This window comes from Rhinatrema bivittatum, chromosome 1, assembly GCF_901001135.1.
Source record: "Rhinatrema bivittatum chromosome 1, aRhiBiv1.1, whole genome shotgun sequence".
Taxonomy (NCBI): domain Eukaryota; kingdom Metazoa; phylum Chordata; class Amphibia; order Gymnophiona; family Rhinatrematidae; genus Rhinatrema; species Rhinatrema bivittatum.
The window spans coordinates 750,450,315-750,466,140 of record NC_042615.1 but is presented as its reverse complement, the minus strand read 5'-3'; the positions used below and the strand labels follow the sequence as shown (position 1 = coordinate 750,466,140).

The following is a 15,826-nucleotide window of genomic DNA, read 5'->3' as shown; positions in this document are numbered from 1 at the left end:
GAAGATGCTTCATTTCTGAGTGTCAGAATAAGCTTCCAGGTACTCCAAAGACTGGGCTGGTACCAGTTTTCTCTTGAAAATTTATTACCCAACCTATATCCTGCAGTAATTGTACTGCTGGCAGTCAAGCGCTGACCTTCTTCCACTCGCTTTGCTCAAATCAGCCAAACATCTTATGAAATGGATGAATTAGTACTCCTTCCTTGCATAGTGCAGCTACCACCACCACAATCATCATCACAACCTTTGAGAACGTTCTTGGTGCAGTAGTTAATTCAAATGAACGTGACCGGTTCTGGAAGTGCCCTCCGAGGACTGAAAATCTGATGAACCTCAGATGGGCCTCTGACTTGCAATATATATAAGTATGCCTCCAAGAAATCCAGGGATGTCAGAAACTCTCTCTCTCTCACCATTACGATAACTGACTGAAAAGCCTTCATACATAAATGAGACACCTGCAGGGCCTCGTTTACCTACTTGAGATCTAGAATAGGCCTGAAGGTGCTCTCCCATGGGAATCATGAAGTAGATGAAATACCTTCCTTGACCCCATTCCCCTCTTGGCACCAGCACTACTGCCACCAATTAAAGAGAGCAATCTAAAGTAGTTCTTACTGTCTTCTTCTTTACTGGAGAGTGATAAAGGAAAATTATGACAGTAATTGCCACCTGGTATGAAAACTAACACATAACCATCTCTTATGACTGATAAGACCCACTAGTCCAACATGATTCAAGCCTCTTTTTTTAAAAACTGAAAGGGTTGTCCCCCCAATCTGTTGAACCAGAGAATGAACCCTTGTAATCTCATTGGGAGCCTTTGGAATATCCTGCCCTACTTGCACCTGTGTCTTTAGGATCCCTTTATCCTCCTCAAAAACATAAGAACATAAGAAATTGCCATGCTGGGTCAAACCAAGGGTCCATCAAGCCCAGCATCCTGTTTCCAACAGAGGCCAAACCAGGCCACAAGAACCTGGCCAAACACCAAGAAGATTCCATGCTACTGATGCAATTAATAGCAGTGGCTATTCCCTAAGTAAACTTGATTAATAGCAGTTAATGGACTTCTCCTCCAAGAACTTATCCAAATCTTTTTTGAACCCAGCTACACTAACTGCACTAATCACATCCTCTGGCAACAAATTCCAGAGCTTAATTGTGCATTGAGGCAGGCTTGATTAAAAAGTCCTCTTTCTGAAGATGCTCCCTTTCTCGGTTAATAGCATCTCACCTCCCTGAACTTAGGCCTGATTGGAATCCCCTTCTGAGTAACCCCTGGTCTATCTTCTCTCTGGCAGCTTATGAAACTGTCTCACTTACTTTCTTCACCAGCTTCTCAAGATCTTCTTCAACAGAAGCTTTCTCAGAAAGAGTAACTTATTCAGCCTCACTTTGGAGGGTGTGTCCACAGACCAATTCTGACGCCATAGCAAGTGTCTGGCTGAAAATAATGCTGCCATCTCTCTGGTTGGTCCGAATTAAATCATAGAGGGCATCCACAACAAAAGTGATATCTGCTTCATAGGGTTGTGGTGGCATGGGCTTATATATCCATGTCTGGTGGTTTTGCAGATTTGTGTCTTCCTTTAGAGCAGTGTTTCCCAAACCTCTTCTGGAGGCACACATAGCCAGTCAGGGTTTCAGGATTGTCACAATGAATATGCATGAGGTAGATTTGTAAACCTTGGGTCTCTAGTGTATGCAAATCTTTCTCATGCATATTCATTATTGATCCTCTGAAAACCTGACTGGTTAAGTGTGCCTCCAGGAAAGAGTTGGGAAACACTGATTTAAAGGGTTGGTTTAATGAGAAATTTCCAGAATATTTAATTTTCTACTTGATATTTCACCCCTCTAGGGGTTGCTGGGCTGATTCCACAATCTATACAAATTTAGGGCCCAAATGTTTCTCTTTTTATTGACTATTTGTTTTACAATAGCACAGGGGCAGCCAACCTTTCACGCACCAAGAGCCAAGAAATCAAGATGCACAGTACCAAAGAACCTCACATTTTCAAAAAATGATGAGTCGGGAGAGGAGGCCCCCTTCTAATAGTATCTCTCGCTCTCTCAATCCTTACACCATTCTCTTTCTCAATCCCCCTATGCAGTCTTTGTCAATCTTATTCTGCTTCCAATAGCCTCTCTCTTAATCCCCCAAGTCTCTTACAAATCCATCCACCCTGTCTTCCCAAGTCTTTCAATCCTCTCATCCTGTTCCCACCAGACCCCCTCTCAATCCTCCTACCTTGTCCCCAGAACCATTCTCTCAATTCTCATACCCTGTCCCCAGACTTGTCTCTAATCAGCATCTTCTTTTTCTCCTTATGCTCTGCCAAATACCTGTTTCTCTCTCTCTTGTCTCCATCACGCTCCCTCAGTCAGCCTCAGCATAACATTCCCCAAACCTCACAAGAATAATTATGGGCTCAGTGGCTTCAATATTAACATCTCCCTCCTAACCCCTTATGCTATTCTATCCCACACACCCACTCACCCTGTCTACCACAAGTATCTCCCCTGCCCCCATCCCCCTCTTACCACTCCCCTCCAGTGCCCGCTCTGGCTCTCTCAAATACACCCTTCAACATTATCCCTTCTGGCTCTTACACACCCACATCACCCCCAAAATTCACCCCTTTTCAAGCCACTCTCCCCAGAAGTATTCATCCCTTTTGTACATGTCTTTCTCTCAAATACTTTCTCCTCTAACACCATCCCTGGCTCTCTTACCCCTCCACCCCATCACTCCTCAAACTTCCATTCTCCTTGTTCCAACGCAGCTTCTGGCTCTGTTATCCCCTTTCCCTTTTTCACCCCGTCTAGTTCTCTCTCTCACTTTCCCTTCTATCTTCTTTACCTATTATTGTCACCCATCCTCACTCTCACTCCCCTTTCACTTACTCTGGCTCCCTCTCAAATACACACACATCACCATCTGTACCCCATTTCTGTTTTTTCATCCTCTTCCCAATCACCCCTGCTTTCTTGCTCACATACCCTCTCTTCCCTGGCTTTCTCACAGCCTTTCCCCTTTCTTTTAAACCCTTTATACCCCCCAATCCCTGGCTCTCTCATACCACCCTCACTCCTCCCACATGGCTTTTATACAAAATCCTATCCTGGTCCTCCCACTCGCTCTCCCTTTCCCCCTGGTCCCCTCACATCTGTTGCAGATCATGTGGCAGGATGGACCTTGGAGAGGATAAGATGCCAGTTAGTCCAATTTCATTGCTGACTTCAGGGAGATGGGGAAGGAAACAATATGCACCCCATCTTCCCCACAGCATAAGCTCCTCCTTGTGATGTTCTCCCTAACTCTTACAAAATTCACCATGTCTAGGGAGGAGGAATAGCCTAGTGGTTAGAGCTGGGGGCTACGAACCAGGAGACCAGGGTTTGAGTCCCGCTGTTGCTCCTTGTGACCTTGGGCAAGTCACTTTACCCTCCATTGCTTCAGGTACAAACTTAGACTGTAAGCCCTCTGGGATAGGGAAATACCTACAGTACCTGAATGTAAACTGATGTGATATCTCATCTTAGATCGAATGTTGGTATATAAAACATAATAAATAAATAAATAAAATAAATGTCACTGCCCTCTGAAGCATTCAGCCCTTTTTTTGCACCACTTCTCCATTAAGCCTTCACTTTATGTCTGCTCCTCCAAGTATTCATCAACTAGATTCACCCCTCCTCCTTTTTTTAGCATTCACTCCCTTTCCCTAGCTATATATTATTCGGCCTGACTGGAGCTTTGGGTGACTCTCTTCCCCTCTGCTGTCAGCTCAATCCCCATGTCATGGAATCATATTGAGCTGCTGGGCCTGGAGCCGTGCACACTTCAGCTCTTCCTCTCCAGACAGCAGACCAGAGAAGAGTCCTCAACACCAGGCAGCAGATGGGGTGTGGGTTTGGACAGGATGGGGCGGGCTGGAACAAAGAGCTGACTGGCTCTTTTTTGCTGTCCTGTCTCCAACCTCACCCCCTCCTGTCTTCCACCGTTGCTGATTGCAGATGAGGGGGTGCAGGGAGAAGAAACAGAGTGAGTAGTAGAGCAGAGATACGCAGAGAAAACCCTTTGATCCACTGTAGAGCAGGAAAGGGAGGCTGGAGCAAAATGGCTCTTCTCTGCTATGCTCTACTATGTATGCTTCCTGCTTCAGTGCCTACCCACTGCCATGCTACTCAGTTGCCAGAGGATAAGAGCCACATTTTTCACATGAAAAAGCCACATTAGTCACCCCTGCTATAGCACTTTACTAGAAATAGGTACGGTACTTACAATTGCATACTGGTGAACTTAATTCTGGAAAATTGATATTATAGAAAGATGGTCTTACTGTGTTAAAGGGAAAAGGTCAAATTTTAAGTGTATATAGGGCTTGTTCTTCAGTTTTTACAACATGTACGGTAGCAATAATAAAATATTGTTGTTTCCTTAGATAATGTTTGATTATGTTGATTTTGGTTTGACAATTTTTGTTTATTCAAATTTGTACTGGATATTTAGATCTGTTTTTGAATTGTGAAATATCAGACGTTTCATGCCTGCAATAAAATAAAACATAAAAATCCAGCCTTTCCACTTCTCTAGCAGTCAATCCTTGATCCATGCTTTCCGCAGGGAGCTGCTGTGCCCACACAAACATGCCCTGGACATAGAGTTACTCCAAATTGCCACTGAGTCTACCAATCACCTTCATCTCTAGGAGGTGATATTGCCCCTATATAAGTCCCTGGTGAGACCTCATTTGGAGACCAAAACTTCAAAAAGGATACAAACCAGTTGGAATCAGTCCAGAGGACGGCTACTAAAATGGTTAATGGTCTTTGTTCTATTGCATATAGGAAAAGACAAAGATCTAAATGTGAATACCCTGGAGGAAAGGAGGTACAGGGGAGATATGATAAAGACATTAAAATAGCTCTAAGCTTTCAATGCACAAAAGGTGGGCCTCTTTCGTAAGGAAAGGAGGCTCTAGAATAAGGGGTCATGGGATGAGGATGAAATGGGGTAGACTCAGGAGAATCTAAGGAAATACTTCTTTTCAGAGAAGGTAGCAAGTGCATACAACAGCCTCCCTATGTTGGTGGTGGAGACAAGGACAGTATCTGAATTCAGGAAAACATGGGATAAACAAAGGATCTCTGAAGCAGCAGTAGGGACTCTTAAGCAATAGCTGGTATGGATAGACAGACTAGATAGATGTATATCTTTTTTTGCAATCACGTTTATGTTTCTCAGCTATTTGACTAGAAGGCCATTCTAAGGACCAGATCCATTTATACCCACGAACAATGGACTCTGACACCTCCAGGTTAAAGCACCTTTTAGGCTTTAACCCGTACACTCTATGGTAACACTTTATATTTACTCCGGCCTTTATCTTCTTTCCAGCTTGTTGCAAGCTTCCAAGTTCTATTTCCCTGTTTATTGTAACTTTGACTTATTCCTTCCTATGGTTATCCTTCGTTTACTCAAATTTGTTTCTCCAGTTATACCCTTGTTAAATGTAAACCGATCAGATATGGTTATTTACTATGAAGGTCGGTATAAAAAACTGTTAAATAAATAAATAAATAAATCCCTTAGAAGCAATTTATTCCCAAGAATCTAGGCTGCAGCGATTGTACCTCTACCAGCTCCTGAAGATAGAGAATATTGGAGGGCTGCAGGTGGCACTAACTCTATATAGGGTGATGTCAGCAAGACAGTTGTACTCTGCCTCCATTTAGGGAAGGGGCATAAAACTCATGTGTCTGGACTGATCTAATGAGAGGTCCAACAACCTGACTCCACAGCAGAAGAGTAATACTTTACTATCTGGCAGAGGTTGAGAATACTGGCAGGCTGGTGCAGCAATCCTATAAAGTGTGACATTAGCAAACCAGTTGCTCTCTGCTTCCATCTGCTAGCAGGGGAGTATAACTCACTTGTCTGGACTGGTCTGGTAGGACGATAAGAAATTTGCAAATTTCACAATATTTAGAACTGGGCCTAAATAAATCATCATAAATTTAAACAAACATGTTTGCAATTTCCAAGAGCCTGGATCATGAGCAACTGTAGTCTGTGCTGAGTGGAAAGGACATGCCTGACTGAAAGACTTGCAAGAATGAATGGAACAGAGATTTAAAGACCTAGAGGTTAGAAAAACAAGGATATAGTTTACAGTGATGTCTTGCAAGTCTAAATCTCTCCACTTTACCATTTCACTGCAACACAGAATGCTTCAGTATTACATGTCCAGCAATAATCCTTACCATGGTATTTCCGCTGAAGCTCTTGCTGAACTTGCTGAGAACTTCCACCATCAGGACGCATGAAGCCCAGTAATCTTTGATGCAGGTTAGCTGATGGACCAAAGCTAGTGTTTCAAAAACACAAGGGCACAAATAAATGTCGTGACTGGGTAAGCAACCCAATCACACTCACCCCAGGCCCATCTACTTAGACTGTCATAAAATGTTTTAAATCAACATAGTTATTAAATTCAACCAAGAGTTTACTTGAATATTCAACCAATTTCTTTAGCATATTTTGCACTGACGGATAAAAGAAGTTTAATTCTCAAGCGCTAGTCACAAACATATTTAGTGAAACAGAAATATATCACAGGAAGCTGGATTTATTGAACTACATTTCTGCTTATTTTTATTGATATGGTGCCATTATTTCATTCAAAAACAAGGAAAAATGATCAATTACATGACAGATGAAAACTCTTCAAAATAATTATGTTCAAAATCTTTTAAAACTGGAGCGAGCTGCTTAATATGAATCCAGGGTAAACATAAAAAGCTCTCCTGGAAACTGACATTCAGCTGGATATCATGTCAACCCATAGGGTCAGTCACTCAATACGTTGCCATGTTACTGAGATTTTGAAAAAAGTCTCCTAGTACTTTTGGAGTGATAGTATTAGATGCTGAAAATGTTTTTGACTCTGGAGCAGAACATTCTCTGGGATGTTCTATTCAGATTTAACTTTAATACAAATTTTATAAACGGAGTCAATTTGCTATTTTGGCAGAATAGGGAGAGTTCTGGACTGGTCTGGCTGGACTCATGGAAAGAAATGTATAAATCTGACTGCTGGACTGTTGTACTAGGCCTTACTAAGCCTGTGCCAGCACATTAAATATGTGCTGTGCTGTTTGCTGTAAGGAAAGCAGCTAATTACAACTACAGGATGTGGGCCTATGTCAGTGAGGACATCTTGCAGGAAGTGTGTGTGGGCTTTATGAGAATCAATTACAAATGAGAATACAGAGACTGGTAAGAGATGAGCTACGTCTTCCTACAAAGTATTGTGGGGTAATAAAAACAGAATGGAAAATTGGTCCCGAAAGAAAGGAAGGAGGAGAACAGATGTTGGGGTGCAGGTGGTGTAGGGAAAGGAAGCCAGGCCAGAGTGACACATTTAGAAATTTGTTGCCAGAGGATGTGGTTAGTGCAGTTAGTGTAGCTGGGTTCAAAAAAGGTTTGGGATAAGTTCTTGGAGGAGAAGTCCATTAACGGCTATTAATCAAGTTTACTTAGGGAATAGCCACTGCTATTAATTGCATCAGTAGCATGGAATCTTCTTAGTGTTTGGGTAATTGCCAGGTTCTTGTGGCCTGGTTTGGCCTCTGTTGGAAACAGGATGCTGGGCTTGATGGACCCTTAGTCTGACATAGCATGGCAATTTCTTATTTCTTAATGATCAATACTTGGCAAAGGTAACTAGGAAATAAAATATATAAAAGCCTTGTCAGGTTGTGACATAGGGAAGGAGGACTCACAAGGTGTTCAGTGTTCCTTACTGACCCTGTATTCTCCTTCCCAGACACTTATATTGTGATTGGCCAGTCATGTATTTACTATAATAAACATTTTACTAAATTTCTAAATTTTCTCTTAGTCTCATGTCTGGCATAGTGGGGCAAGAACAATACAGAAATTAATCAGATGAGTATGAATTTCTCCTTCCAGCTATACCAGAACAGATGCATGAGATGTAAGAAACTACTTCTCAAGGTTGGGAGATACTTCCAAATTTGCTCCTAGCAAACCAAAGGAAGCCTTCTTCCTGGCCGCAACACCCAGCTGATAATGCTTAGAAAAGAAATGCAGGGAAGACCAAGCTGCAGTCTTACAAATTTCTGAAGGTGACATCAATTGGAGCTCTGTCCATGTCATCACCTACATTCTCATAAAATGTACTCAATAGTTTTGGAAACAACAATCCTTTATCTATGTATGCCTCCCCTATGACCTCTGTAATTCAGCACAAAAGAGAAGCCTTGAAAGCCACTGCCTTTTTTTTTTTTTAAACTCTCCAACTGCACAAAAAGATGCTCAAACTTCTTCAAATTACTGGTGACCTTCAAGTAATGAAGTAAAATCCTTCTGATATCTAAACAGTGAAGCTGAACATACTGTTTTCTGCATGCCTACTTACTAAACACAGGCAGTTACACCATCTAATTAAGATGAAAAGCAAAACAACTTTTGGAAGAAAGGAACCATTCTATTCTTTGCCATCTCATCTGAAATTAACAAATAAATAACAAAATGTTCACTATATGACAGCACCTGCAATTCCAAAATTCATTTCACGGAACAAATGGCCACTAAGAATACCACATTAGCAGTGAGAAGCTTAATCAAAATCCCCCTTAAAGGTTCAAAGGGAAATGCTGATAGATAGGGCAACACGAGGTTCAAGTTTTACAAAAGCACTGGGTCTTTTACCGGAGGCTTGATATGCTTTATTCCTTTAAAGAATCAAGATAGAGGTTTGCCTAAAACGTGACCATAAACATGCAATTGCTGCAACCTGAACTTTAAGGAATTTAAAGCCAGTCCCTTATCCAAACCTTACTACTACTACTACTACTACTTCTTCTTCTTAACTAGCGCCATACGACATACGCAGTGCTGTACAAAGATACAAAAAGACAGTCCCTGCTCAATAGAGCTTACAATCTAATAAGATAAACATACAGGACAAGAGACTTGAGGATTTCATAAAGCAGGACAATGGTTAAAAAGGAAAGAAAGTTAAGACTAAAAGCAGATAATCAGGCATAAGATTTAAAAGTGGTTTCAAAAAGGTGGGACTTTAAATGGGATTTAAACATGGCAAGAAGGAAGCATGATGCACCAGTTCAAGACTATTCCAAGCACACGGTGCAGCCAGGTTGAAAGCACGGATTTGGGAATTGATGGTAGAAGAGAAGGGTACAAATAGGAGTGACTTATCCGATGAGCAGTGTGCACGAGGAGGGGTGTAAAGAGAGATAAGAAGAGAGGTAGTGAGGTGCTGCAGAGTGAAGGCATTTATGAGACAGAAAGAGGAGCCTGAACTGTATGAGGGAGCAGAGAGGGAGCCAATGCAGTGAGTTCAGAAGAGGAGTTATGTGAACATAGTGACTGACGAAAGAAGTCATGCAGCTGAATTTAAGACAGATTGCAATGGAGAGAGATAGCTTGCTAGATGACTTGTGAGGAGCAAAGTGAAATAGTCTAAGCGGAAGTTGATGAGAGAGTGGATAAGGGTTCTGGTAGTGTGTTCAGAAAGGAAAGGATGGATTTTGGCAATGTTATAAAGAAAGAAATGGCATATTTTGACAGTTTTGGATATGTGTAGAGGAGAGAGAGAGGAGTCAAAGAGGAATCCAAGATTCCAGGCTGCTGAGACCTGGATGATGACTGTTATCCAGAGAAACAGAGAAAGGAGGAAGAAGGGAGGGGGAAGATAAGGTACGCCGTCTTGGCCATGTTGAGTTTAAGGTGGCAGTGGGACATCCAGGCAGTAATGTCAGACAAGCAGGATGATATCCAAGACTGGATTTTACCTGCTGCTTCGCCGCTCTTCCCCTCGGCTCGGTCGGCCCTCCCCACGCGGTCGGCGTCGGCCTATCGGGGCCAGGGGAGGTGGACCGGAGACAAGCCTCTCGCGAGGCCTCGAGGCAACACAATTTAAAAAATTAAAAAAACCCCGCTCTTCCCCTCGGCTCGGTCGGCCCTCCCCACGCAGTCGGCGTCGGCCTATCGGGGCCAGGGGAGGTGGACCGGAGACAAGCCTCTCGCGAGGCCTCGAGGCAACACAAAATTTAAAAAATTAAAAAAACCCAGCGGCGTCAAAATCGACGGCAGAAGGAAGCAGCCACCGGTAAGCCCTCCCCGGAAGCCCTGACGCCTCCCCAGAGCCCTTTAAAGGGCTGAAACGGCTCGAGGCGCACCCTTTTACCTGCTGCTTCGCCGCTCTTCCCCTCGGCTCGGTCGGCCCTCCCCACGCGGTCGGCGTCGGCCTATCGGGGCCAGGGGAGGTGGACCGGAGACAAGCCTCTCGCGAGGCCTCGAGGCAACACAAAATTTAAAAAAATTAAAAAAACCCAGCGGCGTCAAAATCGACGGCAGAAGGAAGCAGCCACCGGTAAGCCCTCCCCGGAAGCCCTGACGCCTCCCCAGAGCCCTTTAAAGGGCTGAAACGCTTCAGCACACGGTTCCAGACTATACCAGACGATACACTCGCTACCTCCCTCTATTACTCCAACCGTTCTTACTCCCAAGCGATCCACCTTAGCTCTCCCCTAGCAGTCGTCCACCCACTCCCACACTCAACAATACTCCAGCATTCGTACAGTCAATCAAGCATCCACTCCAGCATCCAGTATGCTTCCACTCACTCCAACATCCAGCATTCTTCTAGCAATCTTCTAGTCACTCCAGCATCCAGCATTCGTCCACTCACTCCAGCAACCAGCATTCGTCCAGTCACTCCAACATCCAGCATTCGTCCAGTCACTCCAACATCCAGCATTCGTCCAGTCACTCCAGCAACCAGCATTCGTCCAGTCACTCCAGCATTCGTCCAGTCACTCCAGCATTCGTCCAGTCACTCCAGCAACCAGCATTTGTCCACTCACTCCAGCATTCGTCCAGTCACTCCAGCAACCAGCATTTGTCCACTCACTCCAGCATTCGTCCAGGCACTCCAGCAACCAGCATTCGTCCAGTCACTCCAGCATCCAGCATTCGTCCAGGCACTCCAGCATCCAGCATTCGTCCAGGCACTCCAGCATCCAGCACTCGTCCAGTCACTCCAGCAACCAGCACTCGTCCAGTCACTCCAGCAACCAGCACTCGTCCAGTCACTCCAGCAACCAGCACTCGTCCAGTCACTCCAGCAACCAGCACTCATCCAGTCACTCCAGCATCCAGCATTCGTCCAGTCACTCCAGCATCCAGCATTCGTCCAGTCACTCCAGCAACCAGCATTCGTCCAGGCACTCCAGCATCCAGCATTCGTCCAGGCACTCCAGCATCTAGCACTCATCAAGCCACTCCAGCAACCAGCATTCGTCCAGTCACTCCAGCATCCAGCATTCGTCCAGTCACTCCAGCAACCAGCATTCGTCCAGGCACTCCAGCAACCAGCATTCGTCCAGGCACTCCAGCAACCAGCATTCGTCCAGGCACTCCAGCATCCAGCATTCGTCCAGGCACTCCAGCATCTAGCACTCATCAAGCCACTCCAACACCCAGTAGTCATCCAACAATCTTCTCCACCAGCAATTTCTTCTTAAAAGACAGCATGCTACAAACTTTCCCCATTCAGATCATCCCTCACCTACTCTCCCACAGAGCGAATACCCCCGTGCTCAATCTACGATCAAAGAGATCCCTGATTCCAATCATGATCTCCCCTCTAACACAATTCCTAGGATTATCTCTAATCACCTTAACCCTTTTCAACTCGCAGTCGCTCTCAAAAAAATCTCATTTGCTCAACGACCACCTCCTGGACACCCAACTGGACATCTGTGCCATTACCGAAACATGGCTAAAAAACACAGACACCGCCATAATTAACCAATTGCCAACACAACAATATGACATCTTCTCTATCCCCAGACCTAAAAAAAGAGGGGGTGGAATAATGTTAATAGCAAAAAAAGAACTGAGACTGTCCCAGCAAGCCTTCAAATCGACGACCAAATTAGAAATCGGACTATTCAAATCCTCCCAGCTTCAAGTCTGCCTTATTTACGCCCCCCCGGGGCTCCTAGAATCCGACCCTTCTCCACTCATCGAAACCATAGCCAAACACATCAACACTAACTCACCAGCAATTATTTTAGGAGATTTCAACATCCATGTTGACTCCCCTACCCTATCTTCTAACTGCGAAGCCCTTCTCTCTTCTCTCCAGGCTATGGGATTCAAACAAATTATAAACAATCCCACACACAAGGCAGGCCACACGCTTGACCTAATATTCACTAACGAAACCATCTCGCCCATCACCCCTCCTTCCTGCACCTCCATCCCCTGGTCAGATCACTCGATGATAACTACAAAATTATCTATAAAACAAAAATTGACCCCTATTGTTACTAAATCCTCGATCCAGTTCAGGAAACCCTGTCCCATGGACACTCTCAACAACAGCCTGGCCGAAGAACTAATTAAACTGGACTTCTCAGATGCGGATACCGCTATGAACTCCTGGCAAACTATTACACACTCAGTAGCTAACAGAATTTGCCCTGTAACAACAAAAGTTATCAACCCAGCCCGCACGAACAAGAAACCCTGGTTCTCAACCGAACTAAGGAAACTCAAACAGGATCTACAACACAAAGAACAACGCTGGCGGAAAGATTCCTCCCCTTCCTCACTTGCTTCATACAAAACTGCAATGAGCTACTATAGGACATCCATTACCCGCACCAAACGAGATTTCTACGCCAAAAAAATACACGGCTTCTTATATGACCCAAAAACTCTGTTCTCATATGTAGCTGCCCTTACCACACCTATGCCCCTCAACATCCCAGAAGAAGAAGCCCAGAACAAATCCACAGAGTTGGCTATCTTTTTTGATAACAAAATCAAAAACCTACTTGCCCCCCTGGCATCAACTAACACTTCCCCAAACCCTTCGTAACCATTAAGCCTCGCAACCAATAACCCTCCACCAACTATCTACAGACCGTCACTAGAAATTCTTGAACAGACATCCTCCCTGGAAATTGAATCAATAATCAAGAAAATGAAACCTTCCACTCATCCATTGGACCAAATACCAACCAAACTACTTCTCACCATCCCTAACACCATTGCTAAACCGCTGGCAGACATCATAAATTGCTCCCTCAATCAAGGATCGGTCCCGGACTCCTTAAAAATTGCTTCACTTAAACCCTTACTTAAAAAACCCAACCTGGACCCAGCCAACCCTGCAAACTTCCGCCCCATTGCAAACCTACCTTTTATAGCCAAGCTAATGGAAAAGCTTGTCAACATCCGACTCACAGACTACCTTGACTCCCACAATATTCTCTACCCCTCTCAATTCGGATTCAGGAAACGCCTAAACACAGAATCCCTCCTTCTTTCTCTAACGGACAACATCCTGATGGGCCTTGACAAGGGACAATCTTACCTGCTAGCCCTTCTCGACATCTCTGCCGCGTTCGACACGGTAAACCACACTATCCTCTTAAACCGTTTAATGGAAATAGGCATATCCGGCTCTGCACTGCTCTGGTTCACATCCTTTCTGAACAACAGACACTACAAAGTCAAAATAAATGACAAAGAATCTCACTCCATTCCATCAAACCAAGGCGTACCTCAGGGTTCGTCACTTTCCCCTACCCTGTTCAATATATATCTACTCCCTTTATGCCAGCTACTCAATAGTCTCAATCTCACCCACTTTATATACGCGGACGATGTTCAAATCATAATCCCCATCTCGGACCCCATCTCTACTCTAAATTTCTGGAACAACTGCTTACAAGCCATCAACCTTCTGCTCTCTAGTCTCAACCTGGTCCTAAATACTTCCAAAACGGAACTACTGGTTATCTCCCCTAGTGACAACAACCCCCTCACAAATAATGCTAGCACCCCATTAGCAAACCAGGTCAGAGATCTTGGGGCCACCCTTGACTCTAGAATGAATTTCAAAAAATTCATTAACGCCACAACCAAAGAATGCTTCTTCAAGCTACAGGTCCTGAAGCAACTTAGACCGCTCTTACACTTCAAGGATTTCCGTTCGGTGCTTCAAGCCATACTGTTTTCAAAGATCGACTATTGTAACGCTCTATTACTTGGTCTCCCCGCTTCGTCCACCAAACCTCTTCAGATGCTGCAAAACGCAGCGGCTAGGATCCTTACAAACACTCGTCGCAAGGACCATATCACACCAATCCTAAAAATCCTACACTGGCTGCCCATCCAATATAGAATACTTTTCAAGGCTCTCACCATCATCCACAAATCCGTCTACCAGCAATCCACTCTCCAACTCACCTTCCCACTCGAATTACATACTTCAGCAAGACCGATCAGAACTGCCTACAAAGGTTCGCTCAAGGCCCCCCCCAACAAATCATCTGTCCACAACTCTATTCACAAGCGTGCTCTTTCAACAGCAGGTCCACTACATTGGAATTCACTTCCCCAAGACTTACGCCAAGAACAATGCCATTCAACATTCAGAAAGAAATTGAAAACCTGGCTGTTCGCAGAAGCCTACCGCTGAAGGATCTCCTCAACCATCACTGTCTCTCATTCTCCCACCCCTCCTTAATCCCTACCCCCCCCCTCTTTTCCCTCTCCCCTTCCCCCCCACCCAACCTCACCCTTTCCTTCTCCCACTGGACATACCATGCTAATAACTGCCTAGGATAAATCTATGTTTACGTATCTTATAGTTTTTGTTGATTATATATATATATTTATCTCTCTCTAATTGTTTCTTAGTTTAAATTCTGTACTGTCTTCCATTGCCCAGGTTTTACGCTCCCTGTTTAATGTAACTTTACTTTCTACCTTGATGTTAATTGGTTTCCCCTCAGTTACATTGTAAACCGGTACGATAAGACCTAGTCTTGAGCATCGGTATAGTAAAAGAAATTAAATAAATAATAATAATAATAATAATAATAGTGAAATTTCTGGTGTAGAAAGGTAGATCTGCTAGAATCCAAGGCTTTATCCGCCGCAGTGTCCTTTTCAGCACACCAACCCTCAAAAATGCACCTAACTTACATATGCCAAGCAGGTAGAAGTCTTCTTAGAATGCAAGAAAGTTTGAATTACATACTATAGAATCTTCTCTCTCGATAAGCCCAGACCTCTTAAGGGCCAATCCATAAGACATAATCGACTGGGATCTTCGTGTTTCACTGGAGTCTGAACCATCAAGCCCCTGCTCTAATGCCTCAATAACATGATCAGATTTTACATACCATGGATGCCTCGACCATTCAGGGGTCAGTAGAATTACTAGATCAGTTTGTTTCAAAATTCTTTGTATGACCCTGCTCACCAAGGAGCCATGGGCCAATTCTGAACTATAGCATTCAAATCCCAACTATGCCTTCTCTTTTCCTGCTGAAAACGTTTTTCACTTTCACATTCTTGCTGAATGCCATCAAGTCCATTATGGGCTTCCCCCATATCAGTCCACAATCTGAGCAAAGGATTATGAAATAGAGCCCATTGTCCCAGATCTATAAAGTTTTAACTGACAAAATCTATTTGAATTTTTTCCAATCCAGCTTCATCCAAAGTTGAGATTGCTTTCTCATAATTTTCTGCCAAATCCATAAGAGCAGCTGCTTTGGTGAAACTTGAACCCTTGATACCTCCTTGATTGGTTTACATCCAATAACACTAACCACGTGTCTCCTGAGAAGGGATGTAAAGTGAAGACTTAACCATTTTGCTTTGGTCTCTAATCGGTTGATGGACCATTGTTCCTCTTCCACCGACCAAATTCCCTGTGCTAATAGGTCTGACAATGAG

The 15,826-nt window shown here is 44.0% G+C and overlaps 1 protein-coding gene across 2 annotated transcripts in view; it reads right to left on the bottom strand.

Moving 5' to 3' along the window:
* The window catches only part of NUP155 (nucleoporin 155), a 304,350-nt gene that overhangs the window by 122,877 nt on the left and 165,647 nt on the right, over nucleotides 1–15,826 (bottom strand). For both annotated transcript variants that reach the window (XM_029578544.1, XM_029578554.1), the window contains one exon: nucleotides 6,274–6,377. In XM_029578544.1, the coding sequence (XP_029434404.1) occupies nucleotides 6,274–6,377 (104 nt within the window). The remainder of the gene's footprint in view (nucleotides 1–6,273; nucleotides 6,378–15,826) is intronic.